This window comes from Dermacentor albipictus, chromosome 2, assembly GCF_038994185.2.
Source record: "Dermacentor albipictus isolate Rhodes 1998 colony chromosome 2, USDA_Dalb.pri_finalv2, whole genome shotgun sequence".
Classification (NCBI taxonomy): Eukaryota; Metazoa; Arthropoda; class Arachnida; order Ixodida; family Ixodidae; genus Dermacentor; species Dermacentor albipictus.
In genome coordinates this window covers 136,323,624-136,349,239 of record NC_091822.1, presented here as the reverse complement: position 1 = coordinate 136,349,239, position 25,616 = coordinate 136,323,624, and the positions used below count along the sequence as shown (strand labels likewise).

At 45.8% G+C, this 25,616-nt stretch overlaps 1 protein-coding gene across 1 annotated transcript in view; it reads right to left on the bottom strand.

The window, feature by feature from the left end:
- The window catches only part of Nos (Nitric oxide synthase), a 446,097-nt gene that overhangs the window by 98,324 nt on the left and 322,157 nt on the right, over nt 1-25,616 (bottom strand). Inside the window, exons 2-5 of the mRNA XM_065451990.1 lie at nt 18,761-18,854; nt 5,109-5,251; nt 3,338-3,500; nt 486-577 (exon numbers count right to left, since the gene is read on the bottom strand). Of these exons, the coding sequence (XP_065308062.1) occupies nt 486-577; nt 3,338-3,500; nt 5,109-5,251; nt 18,761-18,854 (492 nt within the window). The remainder of the gene's footprint in view (nt 1-485; nt 578-3,337; nt 3,501-5,108; nt 5,252-18,760; nt 18,855-25,616) is intronic.

Sequence of the window (25,616 nt, the reverse complement as noted above, 5' to 3'; positions counted from 1 at the left end):
AATCAAGAAAGGGGCTGACAGATGGAATAACACACTGTGGAACCAGCCGCCACCGACAACAACAGCACGTGACGTCATTGCACTAACCCTTTAAAGCTAACATGCCGAGGATCACGAGGCCGCTTTTGACGAAGATAGGTCCTCCTATCGAAACGTTGGCCAGCCTTTCTGAGGTACCTTATCCTTGTTTATAACCTTTATACTACACTCAACTAAGTATAGAGTTTCGCATGTGTAGCTTCAGTAGTGAGCGACACTTAGCGTGTAATCAATGTAACCGATGAAGTTGAGCAGGATGCGTTGTTGGGCAAGTTGGTTCATTGTAATTGGGAACATTGGTTGCGCTTACTAGACAATCACATGAAAGAAGACAGGACAGGCGTCTGTCCTGTCTTCTTTCATGTGATTGTCTAGTAAGCGCAACCAATGTTCCCAATTACAATGTAACCGAGTCAAGAGGACGATGCGAACGAACGGCGTCCTACCTGATGTTTCCTTTGTTCGTGCTGTACTTGAGGTGAGCGCAGATGGCTTCGTACATGTCCCTCGCAGTGTAACAGTGCCTTGCGTCGAATACCTGGGGTGGCCAGAAAAAAACAAAACAACAAACGAATAAGCTAATCTGGCATAATTTTTTGTTTATCACAAGCCTGATTCCCTACTGGAGATAAGTAACGCCTTCCTTGGCGTGCCTCTATAGGTTCAGGTTAAGCACTTTCAAGCACGAATTGAATGAATCCTTGGGTTTTACGCGCCAAAACAACGATTTGATTATGGGCACGCCATAGTGCGGAACTCCTATAAATTTTGACCACCAGAGAATATTTCACGCGCTCCCAATGCACGGGACACGGGCGTTTTTGCATTTCGTCCCCATCGAAATGCGGCAGCGGCGGCCGGGATTCGATCCCGCGACCTCGTGCTAAGCACAGCAACACCATGGCCGCTAAGCCACCGCGGCGGGCACACTTTCAAGCACACTCGCCGGCACAGTTGTCAAGCTCGCAGTAGCAGTGCGCTCGCATGTGTGTTTGTGACGCGCACCGTCGGCAATTGGTTACAGACGGCTTCCTCTGAGCGTTTATCATCAAATGGGCAGTCATCCCTCCGGTTCACAATGCTATAATAGGGCCTCACAGATCTCCTAATTTATCAACTACTTGCTTAACACCTTAACCTTATTAGGCCAATAAGGCCTTCTGCCATCAGGCGACATAGCCTTTAGCTCTTGCTCCTCTTTCTTGTATAAGAAATAAATAAACTTAATTGAATTTATTTAATAAATAATAATCATCATAATAATCATCATCAACCACTGTGAAATGCAGGAGTTAAAATTCACGAAGCTGCCAAGCGGAGGAGTGCAATGCATCGCGGCGCGTGGCATATAGACTTACTATGTCATGCGATTAGCAGCGATCTAGCCGATGAGGAGCCGCTGATTTGTGTGTTCAGTTTTCGGTTTACTTATTACAGGATTAAACGTTGAGTTATTCACTAGACTGTGTAAAAAGCCCAAGAGCACCGCTGGCGGTCGAAAGCCTTCGCAGATGTATCACTAATCCGAGCAACTGATACGTCAAGGATAGCGAAGCTGTATATAAGCGAGCTCTCACGCACTCGTTGGAAGTACTTTTAGGGGACTGTTCGCTTCACGGACGTCCTGGTCATGTGGCAGCTTCGGAGCTCCCACGCAAGCTGCTTTGCGAAAACACACGGACAGCGTTCACCGCGGCATCTGTGCGAGCATACCTCCAATGGGAAGCCGGTAAAACGAGACGTGAAAAACCAGAAAGAAAAAGGAAGACTAAAGAGAATGAAAAAAAAAAAGACAAGACCACGCAGACAAGTTGTCTATTCGAATGAGGTGCACGGAAGGTAACATTTCTTTCATAACCAATCCGTCTTGCGGAAGCACGCTAGCTGGAGTACCTTGAGGGCCCGCGGGATTCCCTTTGCGGGATTCCGCACAACTTTTATTCAGGGTCAATGTGTTTCGAGTAGTCGATTAATTCGCTCTCACGCTGCGGTCGGCTAGCTGCCTGGTTAGCTCAGATGGTAGAGCGACTGCCCCCGGAAAGTTGCCAGCATGGGGTTCGATCTCCCAGGCCAGGACGATTTTTTCTTTCAACTGCGAAGCTTTCTTTCTGAGAAACCCGAATGGTTTTCCTTTGCAGTTGCGCGTTGCGGTTGGGTGTACAGCAGTGTTTCCTTTCACGATAACTACGTTTCAAAGAAAAAAAAACATGAGCCATTTAACTCTGTGAAGATGGATGACCAGCGAAGCTGTTCGAAACTACCACTACTACTGCTGAGGGTGGTATGCAATGCTTTATGACTTTACAGTCGTGGTTGTAGTGCTATGTTATAGTGCTGGTAGGTATGGTAGTGATCGTAATTTTGACAGCACACCACGGCCCATAGCGGTGCTGCACCGACATTGAAGTCGGTTGCTACAAGCTGGTTATATTATATACGACAGGCTAGGGAGTCCCACCCCATGCCCAAAGCTGGCGTTACTGTCGCAGCTTTCGCAGCAGCAATCTTTACCGGGAAACGTTTGTGGGGAGCACTACGTGCTTTGCATTATCACAAGCGCCTTACCATCAATTATGTGCTTCGGATGCTCTTTTCTTTTTAGCTCGTTCTTTATTAAAACGTATGCTGTTCTCTACGTTGCATGCGTGATTTTCTATGTTTCTGTCCCCTCCTTTCTGAAGAGTAGGCAAACGTTGTGCCCCTTCCGGTGGACAGTTGCCAGCCTGCTCCTCATCTTCCCTTTCCTGTCAAGTGTATATATGTTTTCAAAACAAAACAAAGAATATACGCATTGTTCGCTGCACTTTCCTGAGTGCTTGTAGCCTCTGCCTTACGGGGGTATGATCCGTTGCTGTTTTTGTTTGCTTACGGGGGTATGAGCCATTGATAACGACGGTTTTCGACATGCTGTATGTTGTACGCGTGATTCCGAAGAATCTAAGCACTGTTCGCTTCCTACTGCTGAGTGCTTGTAGCCTCTGCCTTACGGGAATATGAGCGATTACAGTGTTTGCATGCTTACGGAGATATGAGTCATTGATGACGGTAGTTTTTGCTCACGGAGAACAAAAACACGTGGAACCCTAGCCTTATACAGCCTCGCTGTAAATCGGCACTCACAACGCAGCCGGCGCTGCTGGCTGTTCTCTTTGATTGACATTTCATATCGACCACACCATCGCACGCCGCCCTTCACAGACGCTCTTCACCGATGACGAAAAAAAAAAGACCATTGCAGCACTGCCCTTAACAGTTTCGCTGTAAAACAACCATAAAGTCACAGACTTCGATAGCGTACTTGCAGCTTCGACCACTGTATCCTGCCAATGCATCTGGCCGAGTTCCTCCAGGCAAGCTTGGCTCCGAACACGAGCTCTGTCTCGGTGAGGTCGTAGGTACCACGCGCCTGCACCTGGCGCTCCACCTCCGCCCAGCGCTTCTCGTGCGCCTTGGAGTGGAACCTGCACGTAGTTCAAGAAGGTGAACGCCAGGACGTGTCACTAAAAGGGGTTATCTTCAGCGGAAACGCGCGAGAGGAGAACACACTTGTGAAAAGTATAGTGGCAGAGAGAGAGAGAGAGAGAGATGCCGATTTTAATGGAATGCCAGAGGTGTCTTCATACGCTGACGGCCTGGAATGCTACATTAGGCACTGGGTGAGAAATATAACACACGCGAAGAGAGCAAGAAACACGAAGGTCACATACACTCACGGACGTGGGCAAACACAGTATAAGAGCTAATCGCAAAGTTTCATTAGGACTTGCAGCTTTCGAGAACAATAGTAAACGCGGCAGTTATCTGATTTGCAGAGCGAAACCATAATATAGTGTTCATAGAAAAGAAAGTTGAGAAAAGAAAAGAAGTGCATGGCACACCAGTCATTCCTGGGCAGCCCCTCTAGCTACCAGCTGAAGTAGTTGTAGTGGCTGCAAATATGATTAGATTTTCCAGCAGCACGAGTTACTCATAAGAGTTAGCAACGGTCAATCAGTGTAGGGATAAAGGAATTAAGCCCGCTTAAGCGTGCTCTGTACTCTTGTGCGTCTACAATGGGCAAGTAAACGAAAAAGAAAATACGTAATATTGGAAGCCATAGCAGTTCTTAGGCTTTAAAAGAAGTCCTTATATAAATTATGGGGTTTTACATGCCATAACCACTTTCTGATTATGAGGCACGCCGTAGTGGAGGACTCTGGAAATTTCGACCACCTGCGGTTCTTTAATATGCACCTAAATCTAAGTATACGGGTGTTTTCGCATTTCGCCTCCACCGAATTGCGGCCGCCCTGGCCGGGATTTGATCCCACGACCTCGTGCTCAGCAGCCCACCATCATAGCCACTGAGCAACCACGGCGGGTAAAAGAAATCCTTGTTGGCCAATCTGTAAAAAGTACGAGTGTTAAAGTCCAAATGCATAGTGTTATTTGTTAATTGCAAAAGCAAAGTACAATATTGTCACCTGTTGCGAAGCCGTAATACTGATGTAAATAATGCTCTCTGAGGCTACTACTGCGAGAAAGTGGAACGCTAAATATTTCGTCCTAAGCATTACCATTCTTATCCAGTAACAGAAACGAAGATGACGATCTTAGTAAACACCCCGTCCGGACATTTAAAGGTGAGACAAAGCCATTGAACAAGCGAACGAAAATGAAGAACATAGAATATATATATATATATATATATATATATATATATATATATATATATATATATATATATATATATATATATATATATATATAACGACGTCAGTTGTGGGACTGCTACTAATTGCCCCATATTCTTCATTCGACGGAACAGGATTCCAAAGTGCGATGTAAAAAGCACAACTCACCCGCTTCCCATATCGATATCTCGTAGCGAACTGTACAAAAACAAGTAAGTATGGCATCTCGGACTCAGGGCTGTCTAGTCAAGAAAACCTACACCCTAATCTATAAGACCCTGGTATAGTTAACTAGATAACACCGGAAACCATCACCACTCCACCCACTTTTCCCCTCCCACCCTATCCTTGCCTTTCTGGTCCAGGACCTACCGGCCCAGAACAATAGCAATATACCTCTTGATGCTCGTGTAGAACTGGTCCAGGAACTCCCTGGCGTGCTGCAGCACCTCTTCTTTGGACCGAGGATCCTTGCCGTTACGCCGCACCGGGCCGCACATCAGCGAACCCTGGCAGATGGTGCTCGTACACGGAAGCGGCTGCGAGAACCGGAAAAGAAACACGCGCACAAAAAAGTAAGCGTATGTAGGTGGGACAAAGGAAATAAAACGGGCCCATCTGAGCGAGGCACTCGGCGAATGTCCTCCCTCACGCCGTTTCCTAGTCGATGTCCATCTTTCTCTGCCTACATCGCTTCGAAACGGAAAAGACGGGGGCGGGGGAGGGGGGGGGGCGGTGGAAGGAAAAGAAAAGCAAGCAGTCCGCTTTTCCCTGTGCGCTCCTACTTGTCGGCGACATCCTCTGGCGGGAGTCGTGCGTTGCAGGAGGCTCCACCTATCTCCTTCCACCTCCCCTCCTACCGCCTTTGTTCTATATTAGGCTTTCCTTTCGTCCCCATTTTTTCTTAACCTTTCTTTTTTTTTCCCGCGCTACAGTCGCGAAGAAGAGAGTTCAAGCTGACACGCGTCACGCATGCGACGTGGACTATGACAGAGGACAGCGCGGTGGTCAGCGTCGCCGTCCCGGAGGCCAAATGGGGCCGGCCCACACTGAGTGAGCGGGCGTTGTCCACCGCGGCTTTTGATAAATGGCGCGCGGGCTAGGGATCGAGGCGAGTTGGGGCCTGCTCTAGGGCATCAGCATCTGCTCACGCGGTGGTTCTTCTTCGCTTTCGTCCCATTCGGCTTTGTTTTGCTTGTTACGTGTAAGCGCGTGAGAGAGAGAGAAGGAGAGGGAGGATTCGGCCTTTTCGTGTATACCGAATGCCGTATGGTCGCTGCCGTTTCGTGCGAAGTATACGTGCGGGCGTGTTTAGGACCCAGTAACGGGGCGAAGGCGGTGGATAAATGGAGATGCGACTCGCCATCAGTTAAACGGGACAGGCGGAAGATCTGAACGGAAGTTGACCGAAAACATCGTGTACGCCCTATTCTCCATAGTGCTGTTGCGATGTTTTCACAAAACAAATGAGAGAAGAAAAAAAACAGAGAGAGAGAGAGAGAGAGAGAGAGAGAGAGAGAGAGAGAGAGAGAGAGAGAGAGAGAGACGTGATAGTCGGAAAAGTAGCGTTTGCATCTGCAGGAACCCCAAACACAGGGAAGGGTAGAAAATGGCGGTGATATTGGCAGATGTCAGTGGAGCGCCGAAGTATCCGGATAGGTAGCTTCAGCTACTTATCGGTCGTTGAGCCGAATCGGTTAATAGTTACCATAAACAAAACTTGCAGTGGAAAGAAATCATGCATGTCCACCTTTGGAATCTATTTGAAGGGAAGCTTTCGTTAAGCGAGTAATTAGGTGCTGTAAAACTGTTATTCAGCGCCACGTTCTGCAGCATAGAGCGACTACGCAAATGCCCTCCAAGATGGCAGCACATGGAAACCGTCCACAGTGCGACCTTTGCCATCGTAGATTACGGTGCATTCGGGATCAGCCCTTGTTTGGTATTGAACTGCCTCAGAGATCGGCCCACTTTACTCGGGCGAGAAACTGACCGAGCAGACGCGCCAAACCGCGAGATACATGGCATAGAATGCTTCGCTTTATTACAGGAATCACGCGCTTGAAGCAGTATGTTTATTACAGCAGATATATCTGGGTACCGTTTGTTGTTTCACTGCGGCAAATTCCGCAGAGAACAGAGCCGGTGACTGGTACAACTGTAACGATAGTACAAATGGTTTTATATACATAAGCTTATTCCTTACATGAGCGCTGTACTGCGTGTGAGGTATTCGGCGAGACAGCCATAGCCCCCAGTAGCAGCCACGGTCAGTAAAGTCCAGGATGGTTTCCTTACTGAACGAAGGCCTTCCTCCCAGCACTCTCCAAGTGTAAGCGTGTAAACGCGCATAACACACGTGGACGAAAGGAAGAACTGGGGTACACAATAGCCCATCGTGCGCTATGTGTTCAGCCTATGGACAGGTACGTCCTATGCGTGAAAATTTTCAAATATATCTGCACCACTTCCGAGTGAGTTTCGCTTGCCTCGGCAGCAGTTATGCTCTGTTAATATCGCTCTGTTATTCCGTTACAACTGACAGACGCATCACGTTGCAGCTCGGCCTCCTTTTTATTGAATTTGTCGAGGGATCAAATACATGAATAAATGCATTGCCATTGCCAAAGATGCTGCAAATGAATTTTTGAACGCTACGCCCTGTCAAGACAAGTAAAGTATATATTTTTTACATAAAAGAATATATTCGTATATCCCAAAAATTGCGCCCGAAATAACTGATATAAATGCTTCCATGTTTTTTTTTGTCTATTTAATAAGTAAAGAGACTATCACGCGAACTTTTGAAATATATTAGTTCGAATCCGGCAAAGCAGTGCATGTTGCTTATATGAAAAATGTAAAGGCCATGAAATTAACTAGTTGAGGACAAATATTTTGATGAAACTTTGTCACTCAAAAAATTTGCCTACATTTTTGCACATATGCAATGGCCATGGAAAAAGCTGAATGACGCTTTCCTTTGTTCCAATGTATTGCGCAGGAGAAGCTGAGTTGAGTTGAGTGGCTGTAGACTACTGGTGGGATTAGCCTTGCAGTTGGTGCCGGAAATTGCTCTACCGTAGCGGCACTCAAAGTAAATAAATCACATAAATCAGACACAGCCCTCACAATTAAAAATAGTCACTCCTAAGGTCACCATGTGGAGGCGAAATTCGTGCACTGCAGGTAATTTAAAAGAAAGCGAGGGGGAAATTAAAGGGAGCTGGTGCATTATTCGACTCGTCACCGGTTCATCGTGCAGCCTGATCATTGAAGAAGGGTGATTTCCCCATTGCTCATTTGCAACTCTATGGATCCTATTGAGACGCGAAGATAGAGATGTCACAATCGAGTCCACAGCTCGTCGCCACTGTAGACGGTAGTCAATAATGACGCCCAAAAAGCACTTGTGCTTCAATTGACGAAGGCAAGATTGATCAAGGTCTATCTTCAGCCGCGCATACCGTCTTCCTCTAACTGGAAACATGATGGAGCCAGATTTTTCCACCAAGAGAGTCAACCCAACAATTTGAAGGTAATTTTAAACTGAAAGTAATGCCTGTCGAGCTATCGGAACGAAATGATTGTGTTGATATCCGGTTAACCAAATACAAATGTCGTCCGCATATGTCGACATATGGACATGCCTGCGGTGTTTTTGCACTTCAGCGGGAAAACCAGTCATTACAACATTAAAGAGCGTTGGGGAAAAACACTTCCCTGAGGTACACCTCGCGATACCACCCTTTCGGTACTTATGGTACTCCTAACCGTACTTGAATTTTACGATCACTGACGAACGAGTGAATGAATCGCAGAAGATAGCCCTGTACACCTATGGCCTGCAAACTATTTAGTATTGAGCTATGAAGGACGCTATCATAAGCCTTTGATACGTCTAAGAAAATAGCTAGTGTTGAAAGGCCGAAACCTCTATGATGTTCAATGTGGCTTATTAAGTCCAAGCCGCTACCTTGCTCTACCCCCCCCCCCCCCCCCCCCCCACGCTTTCACTCGCGCATGCAGCATGCCGCGTGCGTTCACGATGTTATCACCCTTGGACTTTATACGAAACATGAGGGAGACGGCGACGGCAGGAATGCGCCTGAAGTGTCCACATAATTGCTATCGCAAGAAAGTAATAAGAGTATATCCGGCAACTGAAGCATTGCGCGGCGGATTACTTTACGCAGAAGAATACGCACTAAGAAAATCGAACTTTCACCATGCGACAATTCGCTGCGCCGCAACAATGTCGTTGCTTTTTCTTTTGTTGGATGGTGGCACCGACATGAATAAACGTGAAGGAAATCATGTTGACCACAGTCCAATGTCTGCTTTGGGCACATACTGATGGAATATCAAAGAAAACGGGAGACGCTTGGTCCACAGAGAACCATATACGCATACTGCTCGGTATCCTTCATCGGCGAGACAAGACTTTCCAGAGAGGTTGAGCTCAAGCGACCGCGTTGCAATCCGTCGAGTCCCCAGAGGGATGACGGCGAGCGACCATTGTTTCTTTTACTCGTCTGCTAGCCAGAGGCCGTCCAAAACTCTCCCAGGCGACAGTCCACTCGGCGAGATTAAAACAAACGCGCACCGAAGTGCGCCTCGCGGTGGTCCGGGTAACACGAGAAAAACGCATGTGCTTTGGCTGGCACTGGCAGCCTGCGGGTAGCGAGAACAAGAGAATTGAAGAGGCTCGATGTGTGCTCGTGAATAAGGCAAAGTAGAAAAATAAATAGGAACGTTGTTACCTTTACTGGCTTTAGTGCGTTCACATGGATGCTTTGGCGCAAGTGAAAAAAAAAAAAGGTTGATATTATTTTCTGTGGCATGACGGCGCAAATGAACCACCACAAGGCTTCGTCTCATCGGACCCCGCTGCGTGCTTTGTCATATTGTTTGATAGTATGTTGATTTGGCTTGTCTCGTTATATGGTGCGATGTACGACTTTAGAAAAGTCAAGGCACCTTTGGAGTCATATGTTTATAAGAGCATTAAAGCCACGAGGTTCCGGAATTCAAAATGTAAAGCACGATTTTCGATATGTCAATTCACCTTTCGCATCAGAAGTTTGTCGGAAGTGTATACCCATAAAGTTTCGAAATTGAAATCCATGTGCTCCTCAGATTCGTCAGCCTCCGCGAGATGCCGCTACGAGCACGCTCACCATCGAAACGCCCTTGAAACTCTGTGATTGGATGGGGCTCCTTGCGTTATGTGACTCCCGGTGCATGGGTGTTGCCACGAAGTCCAGCCAGAGTTCACTTTGATCGCACCGAAGTGTCATTTCGAGTGTAATAAAAGACGTTCTAGACAAAATCCGGAATGATTTCCGGTGACGGGGGCTGTTTTGGCCGGCGGGGCATGACAGCACGAAAAAATTTCGGGGGGGGGGGGCTGAAGCCCTATTACAGCACCCCTCCCCCCTCCCCCCCCCCCGGCGACGCCCCTGGTTAGATATTATCTCTTGATGTCAATAGAACACGCCCCTTTTCTACATTCCTTATCTTCAAACAATCTATGAAATAAATGTTGCAGGATGAACACATTTCTCGATTCGCTTTCAAATATTTTCCAAATTGGTTTAATGCAGAAAATAAAACGGAACGAAAGCTGTTACAAGAAAGCACTCACGCACCCTCTCTGAAGCCTGTCAGTTAACCCTTTCGCTAGCGAGGTACTGAAGCTACCTAATGGCAAAAATTTCGGCGAAGCATGACTGCGACCGACCAAAAAAGGCACGGTGCTATTTGCTCATTATCTCGAGGCAAACACGAGCTGTCATGCAGTTGCAGACTTAAACGCAGTAAAGCTGAAAAGTGCGCGCATTTCAGGCGATACGGCGCGAAATGACCTTCACAGCAGCTACGAAACGAAAGAAAAAGATAATTATAAATGAGAGAGAAAGAACACCAAGGCTACATTTTAACCGAAGTGACCCGCAGGATTAAAATTATTGACCGTGACTTCCGTTATGCCCAGCCCAGCATATTTGTTCTACGCTATTAATCGACGCTGTCGTTTTTCGAGTCACAAGTTTACATTTTTTTTCTCAACCAAAGTGAGCAAAAAAAAAAAAAGCTTGGATAATCGGCAGCTTCGTGGGCCCTTGCGATTGCTCAACTCTTTCTTGCGTTTCTCCTTCGTTTAAATCGGCACGAGCTCACTTAAAGGAATACAGATATGAAAAAAAAAATATTTAAACACTGAGACGTTAGTCACTGCATGGGACTATGCGACATGCACACTGCGGTTAGCGTAAGCCGGGCGCGATATGCGTGATCACGTCGCGCGGACGGGCATTACTGAGAAAAGCTTGCTCGCAATACGAGCCGTGCGTGCTTAGCGCATCACACACACAAAAAAAAGTAGGAACTACAAATCGCCGCGATCAATTTACCACGATGGTGCAAACTCTCGTAGACTTCTGCCAACATTGAGCAGGAAATGGCAGCGTGAAGAAAACGAAACACGAAGATCAACGAAAAACGACGCCGTCATCAAACGAAGCAAAAATTCTAACGGTTATTGTTCTCGGGTTCCAGGTCAGAAAGTCAGGCGCTCTAGATTGACGTTTTCTGACGCCGAAGTTTCATTAGGTGGCGCGAAATATGCGCTCGCTTTTAGGCAAAAAAAAAAAGAAAAAACCAAGCGCACGTACACTCCGTTAACCCTGATCCGATTTCAAGACCTAAAATATTCATGACTGCGTGGGCGCTGAACATTGCAAAGAAATCGGCCGGACAGATTGCCGTGTAACGCGATAGCGAGCAGAGGTTCTTCTTTGTTTCTTTTTGAACGAAAGTGTTATTTTGTGCCTTAACATCGGGTAGATATTTGAGAACGGTTGTAGAGCCACACACACTAATACACACACACAAAAGAAAGATAATAATGATAATATTAAATAAAAAAAAGAAAATGAAAAGGAAGAAAAAGACCCACGCGATGAAGATAGTAATGGATTACTCTTACCCTCTCTACCTATCAATCCCTTTTCCGACGGTTTATACTTTCAAAATAAAGATTTGCACATGCGCCCGCTGTTTCATATTATGCTTTCCTACGCCGTGACCGCTGGTTATAGTTTGCACGTGCCGTGTGCAAAAAGCAGCTGCTGCAGTGTGTCGCCGCTCGTGCAGTTGTACTGTGGACGCTGCGGAGCAACCGCCACGTTGTTCCTGTCGGTTGCTTGTGCGATTTAATTTATTCATTTCGCCTCGCGCAAATTCAGAAGCACTGAATGGAACCTAACCAAACGCAGTTAATCTGAGCGTACAATTATCTACAACGCGATATTCAGGTCAGCCACTCACTGGGGGTCTCTCTTCATCTCGCTTTCGAATCGTTCAAGACATACCAATGTAAACTAAATCCAATTTAGTGGTCGCATATGCGCGCAATGTGGTGGAAACATGTGTACGAACAGAAAGACACAGATTTCCCGCTACGCTCTTTATCTCTCTTGTTTCTTGAGGGGCGTGGTGAATGCACCTATGTTTGAAGGAGGCCTCCCAAGGATAGTCGGGCAAGCGTAATGAGAATGATATTCGTGAACTACTCAGAAAAAATTTTCAGAACTGTATGATACGCAGCGGAAGTTTGCCATGTCTTCTCCAACAGACTGCACGTGATTCAAAGTAATACCAGTATAAGCAAGGCATCGGCACGATTTAGCGATAAGTACAAACAAATACTTCTGCCATGCAGGCCCAAACAATACGCGAAGATAAATAGTGCAGTCGCATGACCTACACCGAGTGCTTTTGTCTTTCTGTCCTTTTTTTTTTAGCTGCACCTAGGCCGACTTATCTGCCTTTCCGGAAGTAAATTGTTCTCTCTCTTAGCTGAACCCAATTTTTTAAATATGGCCTATGACAGTTGGCACAATTCCCCCCTTTGATCTAAGGCACTCGATGAGGCGGCCATATTTTCTACGAGAAATCAAAATGCGTAATTAAATCATTAACATAACTGGATTAATGAACTTCTTAATAAATTACATTACGGCACATATTTCAATCTACGAACGGTGTAGCCGGTGAGTTCGCAATTCATATCCAGTTGGAACATACTCTCAGTAAGTACTGCACCAGTTTCGAGATATTAATGTTCAGTGTGTCCGACAAGATGCATTGGCGTTGTAGCCACTTTTGTGTTCTAATGCGTAAAACAGCGTTTGCTTAATAAAAAGTAAGTGGAACAACAGTGCATTATTAACGCAGCATTGAAGGCGTATATGTTGAAACCGGTGCCATCCGCAGAATTCATTCGAAGTTGGTATGCGTTGCAAGCACACTAGCGACAATTCGTAGATTGAAGTATGTGTGGTAAAGTAATTAGTTAAAAAGATAATTAGTCTACTTATCATAGCTATTCAATTAGGCCTTTTGATTTCTCGTGAAAGTTATGATCGCTTAATATAGTAATTCAAATCAAGGGTTAAAATCGTGCTACTTGCCACAGGCAATAAAAAAAAATGTGCGGGAAAGAAATAAAGAAAACACACACATACAACACCCTATTACTCTCACGGCAGCAGCTAGCCGTGGGTAATGCCTGCTTCAAGCTCTGCGCAGGTCCAACTTGATTCAAATATACATGAGAGTGCCCACGCAACTGAACAAGAGTATATTAAGAAGAAACGGCAAGTACGAGTACTGTTGAAAGAAATAGAAGAGCGGTTGTTTCCGCTGCAAATATAGAATAATCAGGAGAAATAAAATGGGATCTGGTATAAAGGGGCCCCCTTAAACGCCGTAAACAAGAAAAAAGAAAAGTACGCTGCCCCAAATGAATTAAAGAGAAATGCCTGAAGCCTTTTCTTTTTGTGTGTTTATTGCTCCCAAGAATTACTTGCACTCTCTGATGTTAAAACCCATTCTTGCCTATTATGGTTACTAATGGTGTCTCTTCACGTGTTCCAAGTAGGCAGCTGGCAAAGAACTGGTCAAAAACCAAGAAAACAGGAAGTATAAAAAAAGAAACACACACGTGGCAGGAGTCTTCGTTAGCGGTTGATTTAGTCGATTCTCGAGAGCACGCCCGTGAAACTGTATACGGTATATACTGTAGAAGTCTGATCGACTTTCTCTACGTCTGTTTTTCGTTTCTTGCCGCAGCACATGCTCAAGAGAGTGCACTTTCAACGGGGAGTAATGTGGACCCCGCGTTCACATGGCACATACAATGCGCTTTCATTCCTAGTGAACCAGAAAACGCTACGGTGCCCCTTAACGAGACATGACATCCTGCCGAAATGTGGCAGCGCTTTGAGGTTTTACTGAAATTGCGCGTGCGGAGATCATTTCTTCGTCCTTTCTTTGTGCGTGTGTGTGCGCGCGCGTTTTTCTCCTGCTCGCTTGAGGGTGTTTGCGATTGGGTTTGCATAAGTGTCCATGCGGGTCGTACGTGTGTGTCCGCGTGCGTATGTGCACATGCGTGTGCATGCATGCATGCATGTGTGTGTGTGTGTTTGTGTGTGTGTGTGTGTGCGTGCGTGTGTGTGTGTGCGTGTGTGTGTGTGTGTGTGTGTGTGTGTGTGTGTGTGTGTGTGTGTGTGTGTGTGTGTGTGTGTGTGTGTGTGTGTGTGTGTGTGTGTGTGTGTGCGCGCGCAGGCCTCTGTGCGTGAGCGTATGCGCGATTGCGCTCGTACGTATGTGCGTGCGAGCAAATCCTATGTTACCCTTTCCCTTGCGTTCCCTCTCACCCAACTACCCTCACCCTGCCTCTTTCTTTGTAACTCTTATTTTTGCGGCGTGACGGAACACGAAATTACGGCATTAGCCAAACGTCCTTTGTTAACGGCCACGTGGGGTTGGGGCTGAGGGGGCGGGAAGGTGTGTAATCACGTATGTTCCAATGGGAGTCGTTGAATAAATGCCGGGAAGTATTAAAGGGTGGTCGCTCTCGCTACAACGACACGTGGTTTTCACGAATCGAAATGTGTATTTTTCATATATATATAGCCAGTAGAAATGACCATACGAGTATTAAAAAGATTTTTTTTTTTAAGGAAAGAGAACAATCCGTATAGCGGGGGCTTACATTCTCGGGGGTATGGTGAATGTGACCGGCCCTCTCATACATATTTTCTTTTCCATCGAACACCTTTCTGCGCGCAGTGAACAAACAGCCGGAGGACAGATATTAAGCGTCCCGAGGGATTAATGAAAGCTGAAGATGTGAACTCTGCTACGTTCAGGATTTTATACTTTCTATATGGTAGTGATTGAAATTTCGTGACGAAGGCAAAGGGGAAAAAAAGAGGTAAGGCAAAGAAAATAAAATGCAGAAAACACGGACAAATCAGGCCTAGATATTCCAAGGCCTACAAGTCGTAACTACAGCGTAATTCAAGCAGAAGGACTTTCCCCACTCGGACTGCGGCCCAGTTTCTGCCTCTTGGATCCATAGGAAAGCATTCGTCTGTACCCTAGGCTGCCCATATGCGAATTAGCGTCTTTGCAGCAAACTTTGCCGAGGTAAAGCACCGGCTGTGAGACAACACGTGTTCAATGTCTTCAGCCAGCTCGCACTCGCAGCACGGCGACGACAAACTGAGTGTTAAGCGCGCTGCATGCCATGTGCGGGTTTCAACTGTTCTTTCCCTTTTTTTTTTCTGAGCCAGCCTCGTTTTATTCTATACCTTGGCCGAATTGTGATTAGAAATTAAAGGCTATTAACAAAAGAGATCAGTCAGTCTGGTTGATTTTCTAACATATGCAGGAAAGAGACGACGAACTTTTTGAAAGTAAGACGTGTTTACTTAACGTTCCCGGCCGGTGGACAAGCTCGAATTTGATAGGTGCCGCCTGTACTTCTCCGAGTACCTTCGAAGATGCATCTCAATGCTCTGGGCCGCGTTACAGCAGTAAACTACATTCAATGGCGACTACCGCTTACCGACTGTAAGACTTCGTCCCTGACACAAATTTAAGACAACCTGCGAGAAGAATAACTTCGGGATCTGAAGGGCATGATCTGTTGTTGTTGTTGTTGTTGTTGTTGTTGTTGTTGTTGTTAGCTGCAATTAATTACCGAATTTACAGGCTGAAGAATGTCCCTTTTAGGCCCCTAGGGCAGTGACCTAATGCCCCCTTTTATTTATTATTTATTGGGACGATTTCGTGGTAGAAATAAGCACCACAAACTGTTCGCAAACTACGACCTGTTTGTTTGTTTGTTCGCTTGCTTGTTTGAACTGAATATGTGTTGTCAATATTGATGGTAATAAACTGATGTAGCCTTCGCTTGTGGGGTCTGAAACGCTGCAACCATATTAAGCGATCGATCGATTCACTCTACTTCTGGCCACACGCTTTTTAGTCAATCCACATAGTGCAACCAACACGCGTAATGCAATGCTGTATCAAGCAGGTAGTGTATATTTAGTAGCCAGACATACCTGCATACAATGAGGTATCAAGTGCTAGTGAGTGAAGGAAGACAATTGTGCCTACTGAATCAAAAACAATATTTTGGTAAGATAAACAGAACAGTGAAGGGCGTACGTTTACAAATCTTTGCAAATGTTGCAAAAGTGATATATATCTTTATCATCTCAACCTTTTTGTAGTAGACGGTTGCGCCTCTTCTCACTCAGAAGAAGCCTGCAAGGTGAAAATGAGGGCTCGACATCAACACAGGTGACTCGATCACTCTTTTGCATTTCCGTGTGTTCAACGATCTTCATGCTCTCCATAATTTCTATGAGCACAACGAAAAACAACGACAACAGAACGAAATGCTTCTTGTTTAAGACATAGAGAATGTTTGCGCAAACTTTCTTTCAGCAGCTGCTGCTGCCATACATATAGGGTGCATTAAACGTACGGCCATGGTGTGGTTGCTGTTTTTCACTTGTGAGCTGTTCACAAGAGCGCTTGTTTAATTTTTTGTAACATCGCTGTGACTTCATTTTCGCAAAGCGTTTCTCTCTTTATTATAGGTTAGAACAGAGTAAAAATAGCAGGGCAGGCCAGAGTGAGAGCAAGATGTATTGCAGAGGAGTGAAGTTTATTTCTCATATAATACACAGTTTAGGTGAACCTCCATCAGTTGGTGTTTCTGTAAAACAACAAAAGGGGCCGAGGCATCGAAAAAAAAAATAGAGGACCGGGTAGCTGCACTCGACATCACTTCCAGCGCAATTTGCGCGCTTCCGTCTAACAGCCTCGCAGAACGATATATTAAACAGTGTTTTCAAGCTACAGTCCATGTGACATATTGCTAGAAGTTATGCGTCTGTCCTCAAATCCTCGCCTAGGGTTTGGCATGGAGTTGCTTGTTCACTGCCACAGAAGAAAGCTTTTGGCGATATTCTGATGCGGCATTGCTTGCAAGCGTCGGGCATATGGTGAGAGGCCCTCCAAAGATCAAGCTAGGCATTGGCAACGCATTGCCTTTATTTCCTATGTGTCATTTTGTCAAGTACCCTGCCATTAGCGACAGGGTCGATCGATGCTGCTACAGGCTTTATGGAAGGAAGTAACCGAATCTGCTCACTCCCCCCTAAAAAAAGCATTTGCAGGTGCTAAAAGCAAATATGCATATGTACGCGCGAATAACACAAACAGACACTTTAATGTCAGTGCTAAAGCACTTCTTAACCCATAGTTCATGCTCACACACCAAAACAGTGAGGCCCTGACCTGAGGAAGTAAATAGGCGGTTGCCTATAATCCGGTCTCCAGTTACAACCATACGAAGAAAACAGACAATAAAATCCGAGAACTTGTTATACGAGCGCGAATCAGAAAGTCTATGCCCCAATTTTTTTTAGCCAAATTACGGCTGTAAATGTAAAATCAACATATCCATCCCCAGCAACGGACCTTTCTTGGACCGGCCCGGCCTTATCTGGAGGTAGCTCTGTGGCACGGCGCTGCCAACAGTTGTTGAAGATGGCGGTTGTGCTTCACACGTCCACGGCGTACGAGCAACGAAGTGTGATTGGTTTTCTATGGAGCAAGGGACGAACGCCCACCGAAATCCACAGGGAAATGCCGTCCACGTATGGGGAAAGGTGTCCCGCTTTGAGAAGTGTGAGGCGGTGGTGCTGTGAGTTCGCAAGAGGCCGTGAAGACTTGCATGACAATGAGCGTTCGGAGAGGCCGCGTGCATCGCCGACTGACGACAACATGGCACAGGGGCATCTCAAATTTGGTGCTGCGGTGGTAGAAATGTCTGAACCGGTGTGGGGACTGCGTTTAAAAATAGAGTAAGGTACGTAGAATAGTACGCCCATATTTGTAGTTACCTGTATGTACCTTATTTTGGCTAATAAAAAAAAGGGGCAAGAACTTTCTGCTTCGACTTCTTATGTTTGATTCCAAATGTAGAAATAATAAGAAAAATCTAAGGGAAATAGAAAAAAAAGCAAGTTGCTCCAGGTGGGAGCCGAATCGACGTCTCCCACATTACGCGCAGTGTTATTTCAATATTCCAGTTAAACATAAAAGATAATTTGTCCCATACTTTTTCTAGCTTGCTTACATATGTTTTCTTTATATAGTTGGCAGCTTAAAACAATCCGCTATTTATTCCTAATTTTCCGGTTTTCATATCATAGTTAAATTTTTTGAAAGTCTTTCGCACAAGTACTATTCTGGGTCTTCTTTAGCTGATTTTTTTTTATTTTGTAACCCTATTCAAGTTTGTAACCGTTCTGCCGGTGTAAACATTCTCTCGCTTTATAAATTACTTAAAATCCTGCGTGTAGTACACGCTTTAGTATATAACAAGCAAAAGTGGCTTTATTTCCTGGAAAATAAAAAAAATAAATCGAGCACAAATCGCAATAAATTTTCATCACACTCTACAAAAGAAAAAAAAAATCAAGGCAGCAAGTTCGCTTCCCTGAGATCTGATATCCGATTATGATGAGACAAGCAAATTTGACTCGCCGATAAGCGACACGAAAACGTCGTAGTATATGCGTAATTTGGCGGTATTTCATTTCTTTTTCAAGATGTTCACGACCGAAGGTAATGCACGAGAAGCAAAGGAGTCTAGGCACGAATAGCAGACTCACGTTCCTCGCTATTTTGTGCAGGGAGTCGACGAGCATCTTGCCGGTCTCGACGTTGCGGACGATGAGCGGCCTCTTCGCCGAGTTGTCGCCATCGCTGCAGCGCCGGACATGCGGGGAGAGAGAGAGAGAGAATGAGGTGAGTAAACGGTGAACACAGAATCTGCATGCGTACACGAATGTATATTTATTTATTTATTTATTTATCTATTTATTTGTTTGTTTGTTTGTTTGTTTATTTGAAATGTTGGCTACAAGTACATTGGGTATCCGATTTCTCCACAACTCTAAATTGATAAATGAATGAAGAGTGATGATTGGTGAGCTGAAACAGGTCAACTATTTAGCAGTTCGCAGCAATACAGGGGGCTGTCAGCTTAAATAAATAAATAAATAAATAAATAAATAAATAAATAAATAAATAAATAAATAAATAAAATGGCAGATATATATTATATATCGCATTCCCGATAGTTTCATGTGTGGACTATACAAAACCCACTTCTCATCTTCGCAAACACTTCCCTAGATAGTCATTTTGAAGAACTGCATAAAGTGGAACGCGCGGTACATCTAATTAAATGACAAAACCACGCAATATTCAGCATAAACGCTCATAATGATATCAAACGGATTCGCGATGGGTCTCGGTAATGAACTCTCGCCTGTCACAGAAAAAAGAATAACGATAGCGGAAACATTTATTTACTTATTATTATTTTTTTGCGGCACCCATCGAAACCGCCACAGCAGACGGAAGCAGCCATAGAGCTGGCAGACAGCCAGCTGCTGTCGAGACGAAACTGTGAATGCATTAAAATGCACACCATCGCGATGCAGCAAGTCTTCTTTCCATGGTAGAAACATTTCTGCCACTTGTGCGGTGGTCGTCCCGACGATCATATATAGTTAAGTGTCTCACACGTCTTCTTTAACACGTTTTGTGGTTTTGTATTTTAGACAGGTTAAGGACGGTTATATATAGACCAGATTGGACGTTGCTTCAAAGTGAAGGCATGCACACCACCCGGCCACGAACACGCTGTCAGGAGAGCGAACTTATTTTCGTCTACGTTCTGTTCAGTCTTAATGTGCACGTCTATCTCAACTATAGCTCACATTCGGTAACATTCCCTGCGCAGCACGCACGCACGCACCCACGCACGCACGCACTATTAATCTCTTAGCGCTCTTACGAGCCTTCATCGTGAGGTGCATTCTGTAGCCACTGTTTATACGAGCTGAAGACACCATAAGTAACTATCCTAATGACGGCGAGCCGTTTACATTTAGAGGAGAGACGAGCAGCCGATATGAAAGCCGCAAAACAAAAGCACGCTGCGGATTTCACGCACTGAAAACGTTTATTTTAGCCGCCGCGATGGCCGCGACGCGCATATCTTGCGGCAGTGACGGCGAGGCCTGACTTGCTTCAAGTGCGTCTTCGCAGAGAGCATGACTGGCAGCGGCGGTATAGCGCGGGCAAAAGAAGCGGAACAGTTCCAGACGGCCTTTAAGTTTCTTGTTCGGACTAAATCTATATACTCGCGACAACGACGCGAGCCGCCATTCGAGAAATCTTTGTTCGCCTCTTTGCAGTCTAGCGCGCTCTAGAGATCCGACGTCGATCGGGCGTTCCGGAAGTGACGTACGGTCGTATATCATGTGCCGTTACCGGCGCTATACTAAATGCAGGAGAATCAGTCGCCAACGCGTCTGCTTCGAAACGAGACGTCGAAACGAGACGCTCGCCCGTGCTGAGGGGCGCTGAGCGCACTTCGGCAAGAGTTGGAGGCAGACAGCGGGGAAAAAAAAAAAACGACGAGAAAGAGAAAAGCAAGAAGCAAGACGGGAGGGAACGGAGAAATATATAAAGCCTGATATAACGTAAGCTGACTTGCGGAGGGCTTCTCGGCGGAAGGATTTGTAGACAACAACGGCGGGCGCCGGGAAATTTTTTGTTTGGCGCTGTCCAGGGAAATCCTGTTTCCACATGCGTCTACAGATGGCAATACAATACGGGCACTATAGAGAGACTACACTGTACATTTACTTGAATCTGAGACGCTGTACTTTTTCTTGTCCTTGAAGTGCGAAACGTTATACGTTGAGAAAGAGAGGACGATAAAAGATTCAGACACGGATGACCCGTAGTCAAAATAGAGGGAAAGAACACATCGACGAGTATCATTTACAGCCCCTTCTGAAATTCGTCATGCACGAAAAAAGAAAAAAAAATCGCAGTTACCGCCCGAAAGTCGAAGCACCGATTGCGACAGCAAATGAGTAGATAGCTGTACGAAGTATGGATAGTAGTTTTATCGTCCGTATAAACTTGTAAACATTCGCTTGCTAACTAAATTAACAATGATAGAATATGTAAGCGTGACTCAACGAAGACCTTGAAAGAAACAGACACACAGAAACAGCGTTGTTTTTCTGTGTCTCCTTCTTTCTACGTCCTTGTTTAGTCGCGCTTACACATTCTATTAAGGATGCATACCAACTAGCCCGCCAACGCATTTTAACAAAATTAACCAGCATGGTGTCAAGCGCGCAGGTAAACACGAACACATCTCGCTGGATGAGCGCGGAAACACGCTATCAAAATTGTAGAATGAGGAATCGCGACAGCAGCTTGGGGGGGCGTATTGACCTTCACGCATCTCTCGCTTCAACGCATCCTTCGAAATCCGGTCTCAGGCTGGAATGCCTGAATTTCTCAACCAAGTTTCGCAGTACTTATACGAATGAAGAACTCGGCGTCGCACTGATTCAGGCGACAATGCAGGCGATGAGGTTTGCAGTGTACTTCGCATGCATTGAGGCAACGCCAAGAGCGTCATATCGCGTTGAGATCGAAAATGCAATCGTCGCAACTTATTTCGCTATGGTCTAGAACATGAGCATTAATTTATTATTATTATTATTATTATTATTATTATTATTATTATTAGTAAGTAGTAGTAGTAGTAGTAGTAGTAGTAGTAGTAGTAGTAGTAGTAGTAGTAGTAGTAGTAGTATTTGCACTACGATTGAGAACGACGATGTACCAATAAGTGACTTTTTTCCCCACTTTTGCTGATGACATACCACATCAATTTCTCAAAGCTTTATTAAAGTGTCACAACTTCAGTCCGAACTCGCGAGTGAGCAATAAGCGTTTAACGATCCCTCGTATATTGAAAAGAAGCAAGACGTGCTTCTTTTCCGAGCCTGGCAATTTACTGCGCCCCAGTCCCTGCATATACGTTTCTAATCTCGCGTCTATACTTTTGCTTTCGGGCCATTAGAAGGAACTGCTCAACACGACGAGCGCCTGTATTGATTTTCACCATCACCGACTGCCTTCTTTTGCGCTAGAAAAAATTAAATAACTATAACAGTAAGCCGACACCGTTTAATTTTCATCACTCGGTTACTGCAGTTCACAACCGTGTGCAGACAGGCTGTTCAGTAGGTTCAGACGAAAATTTTGCAATCAGATTGCGCAGGATTTCTTACCATAATCGGGTAAGAGACCGTAATCATTGGCATTAGTGAGTAAGAAAGTTTTCCAGAATGAGCATTGCGAAACAATTAGCGTCAACCTTTATAAAATGTTTTACAAGAACAAAAACGAAGGAACTAAGACACGCACACACAAAAATCGATTAGACTTGAGAAAGACCCGCAAACCCCGTGAACTTTGGTGTTTGCGGACCACAAGTGTTGCTGCCGCCAGCGTCAAAATCTCAATGGCGCGATTGAATGTTGGCACGCGTACGCTGTTTATATTTTGCCCGGTGATCGTTCTTCACTGCTATAATCACTGTTACAATGTTATTGCCCGGCGCAAGACACGCCGACATGCATGAGAACATTTCCAAATGTTGTTGCCAGTTGTGTAGCGAAAAAATATTTGGAGGACGCTCAAGTTTCGCCTCACGCTTCCCGGCAACTACAGCTTATGTAACCGTAATGTCTGTCATGCAATAAGTGTAATGCCTTGTATCCGCAGAAAAGTTCATTATTTGCGAAGACATTTAGTCATAATAATTGCGTAGATGTAGATGATTGGTAGCTTCATAAGCGATAAAGAACCATTGAAACGAAACAAAAAAGAAAATAAAATTGATCAGAGAGAAAACAGTTCTCGTCAGGCCGCGTTGAAGGTTTACCTTTCCGCATTGCGACCATGTGTGCAAAAAAGCCTGCTATAGGACTGCTGAGTATAAAAAGAATAGCTGATTGGTACATGTGAATAATAATAATAATAATAATAATAATAATAATAATAATAATAATAATAATAATAATAATAATAATAATAATAATAATAATAATAATAATAATAATAATAATTAACAAATAAATAATTGGTGGCGTTAAAAACTGGCGACGTCGCCGCCACATCAACGTCGTAACCAAAAAGGAAAAAGAAAACAGAAAATAAAAAGGAAAAAATAACAACTGTGCTGAAATGGGTTGCGACGGCGTTCAGGTTCAGTTGATACGATTGCTTTGAAGGGGACATGGAGCCTTCTAATAAATCATCTCCACACCGTTCAGCACACGGATTTCATTTCTTTGGCATCCGAAAAGCGATGGGTAAGCATGCACAAGCTAGTAAAACCACGTAAGCAATAGCGAAGTAACATTGAAGCTAAATAATGCTTACGTGTTAGTAGGCAATTCTCAGAATTTCTGTAGAATTTTTCGTTTCCTCTTTTTCACACACTTCCGTGTTATGGATTCCTTTCTGGCTAGGCCAGAATCTGATCTGGCTAACCTGGCCGTTATTCGCTTGCCTTATTTTCTACCTGCGCCACTCTCCATGCATCGCATTTGATTCGAGGTTGTACGCCCTCGATGGACTGCGGCGGCTTTATTGGCATCGATGGACCATTCTTTATCGAAGCGCCTCCTCGCAAACCCGCAATTTCTTTTAACGTTAAGGGTCGAAGCTCGTTTCAAGAGTATTTGTGTGACTGCATGCCTTAGTCAGGACAGGAATGGTGTAATCTATATTTCGGAGAGGGGATAGTTTCCTCAAAAGGCGTTCCCGCTTATCCGCTTATAGCCGTATAAGCTTTTACCTGCAGCGATGCCACGCCGTAGCGTTCATTACAGGCTGTTGGAGGCCTCACCTGAGACGGACATGATACAACACGCCACTGCGCCATACGTTTAGCCGTGTTGATGAATACCTCGTAGGAAGTGAACGAGCGAAGCGACAGCTCTGTCAACATCAGCCGTCATTCCCCGTCGCGCGCATTCACAGCGGAGCGCGTTCTCAACAGAGAACGCAGTCATCTCCCGCAAAAGAAACTTCGCGCACATATGCACGGACACAGGGAGGACGAGGCAGATATCAAAAGCACGCGGACACGGAAGCGCGTTACAAAGCCATTAGCGATGAAGTCGTTTAGACACGCGTATACGGCACGCGCGCCACCAAACGGGCATTCGGGCATGCGGGGATTTCGGGATGCGACACGTGAAGATGGAAAGTCTCGGGTTCGGAGCGGCACAGGGACGTCGTGGTCGCGAGGAGGGGTAGAAGGGAAGGAAAACGGGAGGGAGGGTGGGTGGCGGTGTTCTGCGTAAGCTGGCTCCGCTGACGTCGCGCTGCGCGGCTTCTTCGGCGGCGTGAAATCCTGCACCGGCGCCGCTTCGTGTGCCGCCACGGCCGCGTGACGACGGCGCCGATATAGAGGCGGTGCTGGCCGGGGCGCGAGTCTCGAGCGGCGTGTAATGGAGTCGCGACCAGATTCCCCCGCTGCCAAGGCCGCCGCGAGAACCACACAGGGGTAATTACGCGGCACCGCCATCCATTCATCTTGGATCAGCGCGTGTCACATCGAGAATGCGGTGCCGCGTACGCCTCGCGGCTCTTCTTTGTACACTTTGCGGTCTGGTATTATTAGCTTGTTTTTTCCCCCCCCCCCCCTTTTTTCGTCGGAGAATGGATGAACGCGCTAGCGTTACAAACTCTAGTATTCCAGGAACGTGAAATCCTGCATTGATGCTCGGTGTTTTTGTTTCCCCGCCATACCTCCGTACCACACCTCTCGTTGCCGGACTTTCCATTGTTCCCGACCTGAGATACGCGCGACCCCGTCTTCGTGAAGCAAAACGTGGAACCACAACCGGCAATGCGAAACGGCAAAGAAGCAAGGTCTGCGGCATGTGTTTACGTACTGAATGAGTCAACGTTGCGACGTCGACTAATGGGCCATGCATACAGCCAGAGTTGGCTCGAAAGGGGGCCGAGTTGCGTTCGGCGCGGTAGCTGCTGTGCTTTGGTCGACAGTTCACGGAGCAAGGAAGGCCGTGTTTGCGCGTACCCGACGAGCGTTCGCCCGGTATGCAGCGTGGTAGATTAACCCTAAACAGCAATCGTGCCAAATTACACAACTCAGCTGAATCTGTTCGTAAGAATGGCCACGTTCATAGATGAATTAAAGCTACGAGCACGTGACCACTCCGGAGAGGGTCATTCCCGAGAGGATACCGAAGTAATTATTGCTCTATTCTCTTACAACTAAAGCGGCGGAGCGAGTAACAGTTTACCCTTGTGTGGTGTGAAGGTCTGTTAAAGTAGTGACGAGGACGCTGACGCTGTCCTGTACGCTTGTCCATGCATGGGAACGTCAGGTTTGCGTACCAGTCATTACGAGCAACCGGGATAACAAGAAATATAGGCATGTGGACGGACGGACGGATGGACGGACCTACAGACAGACAGAGAGACAGTTCACGTAACGCAACAATGAGTGGCCATGGTTCGTGCAGTGTAATTGCGGCGCTATAGCAGAGAAAGCGCGGTGAGTCAGTTGTATCCCTCTCCGAGTGAATTGCACACGGATGGCATTGC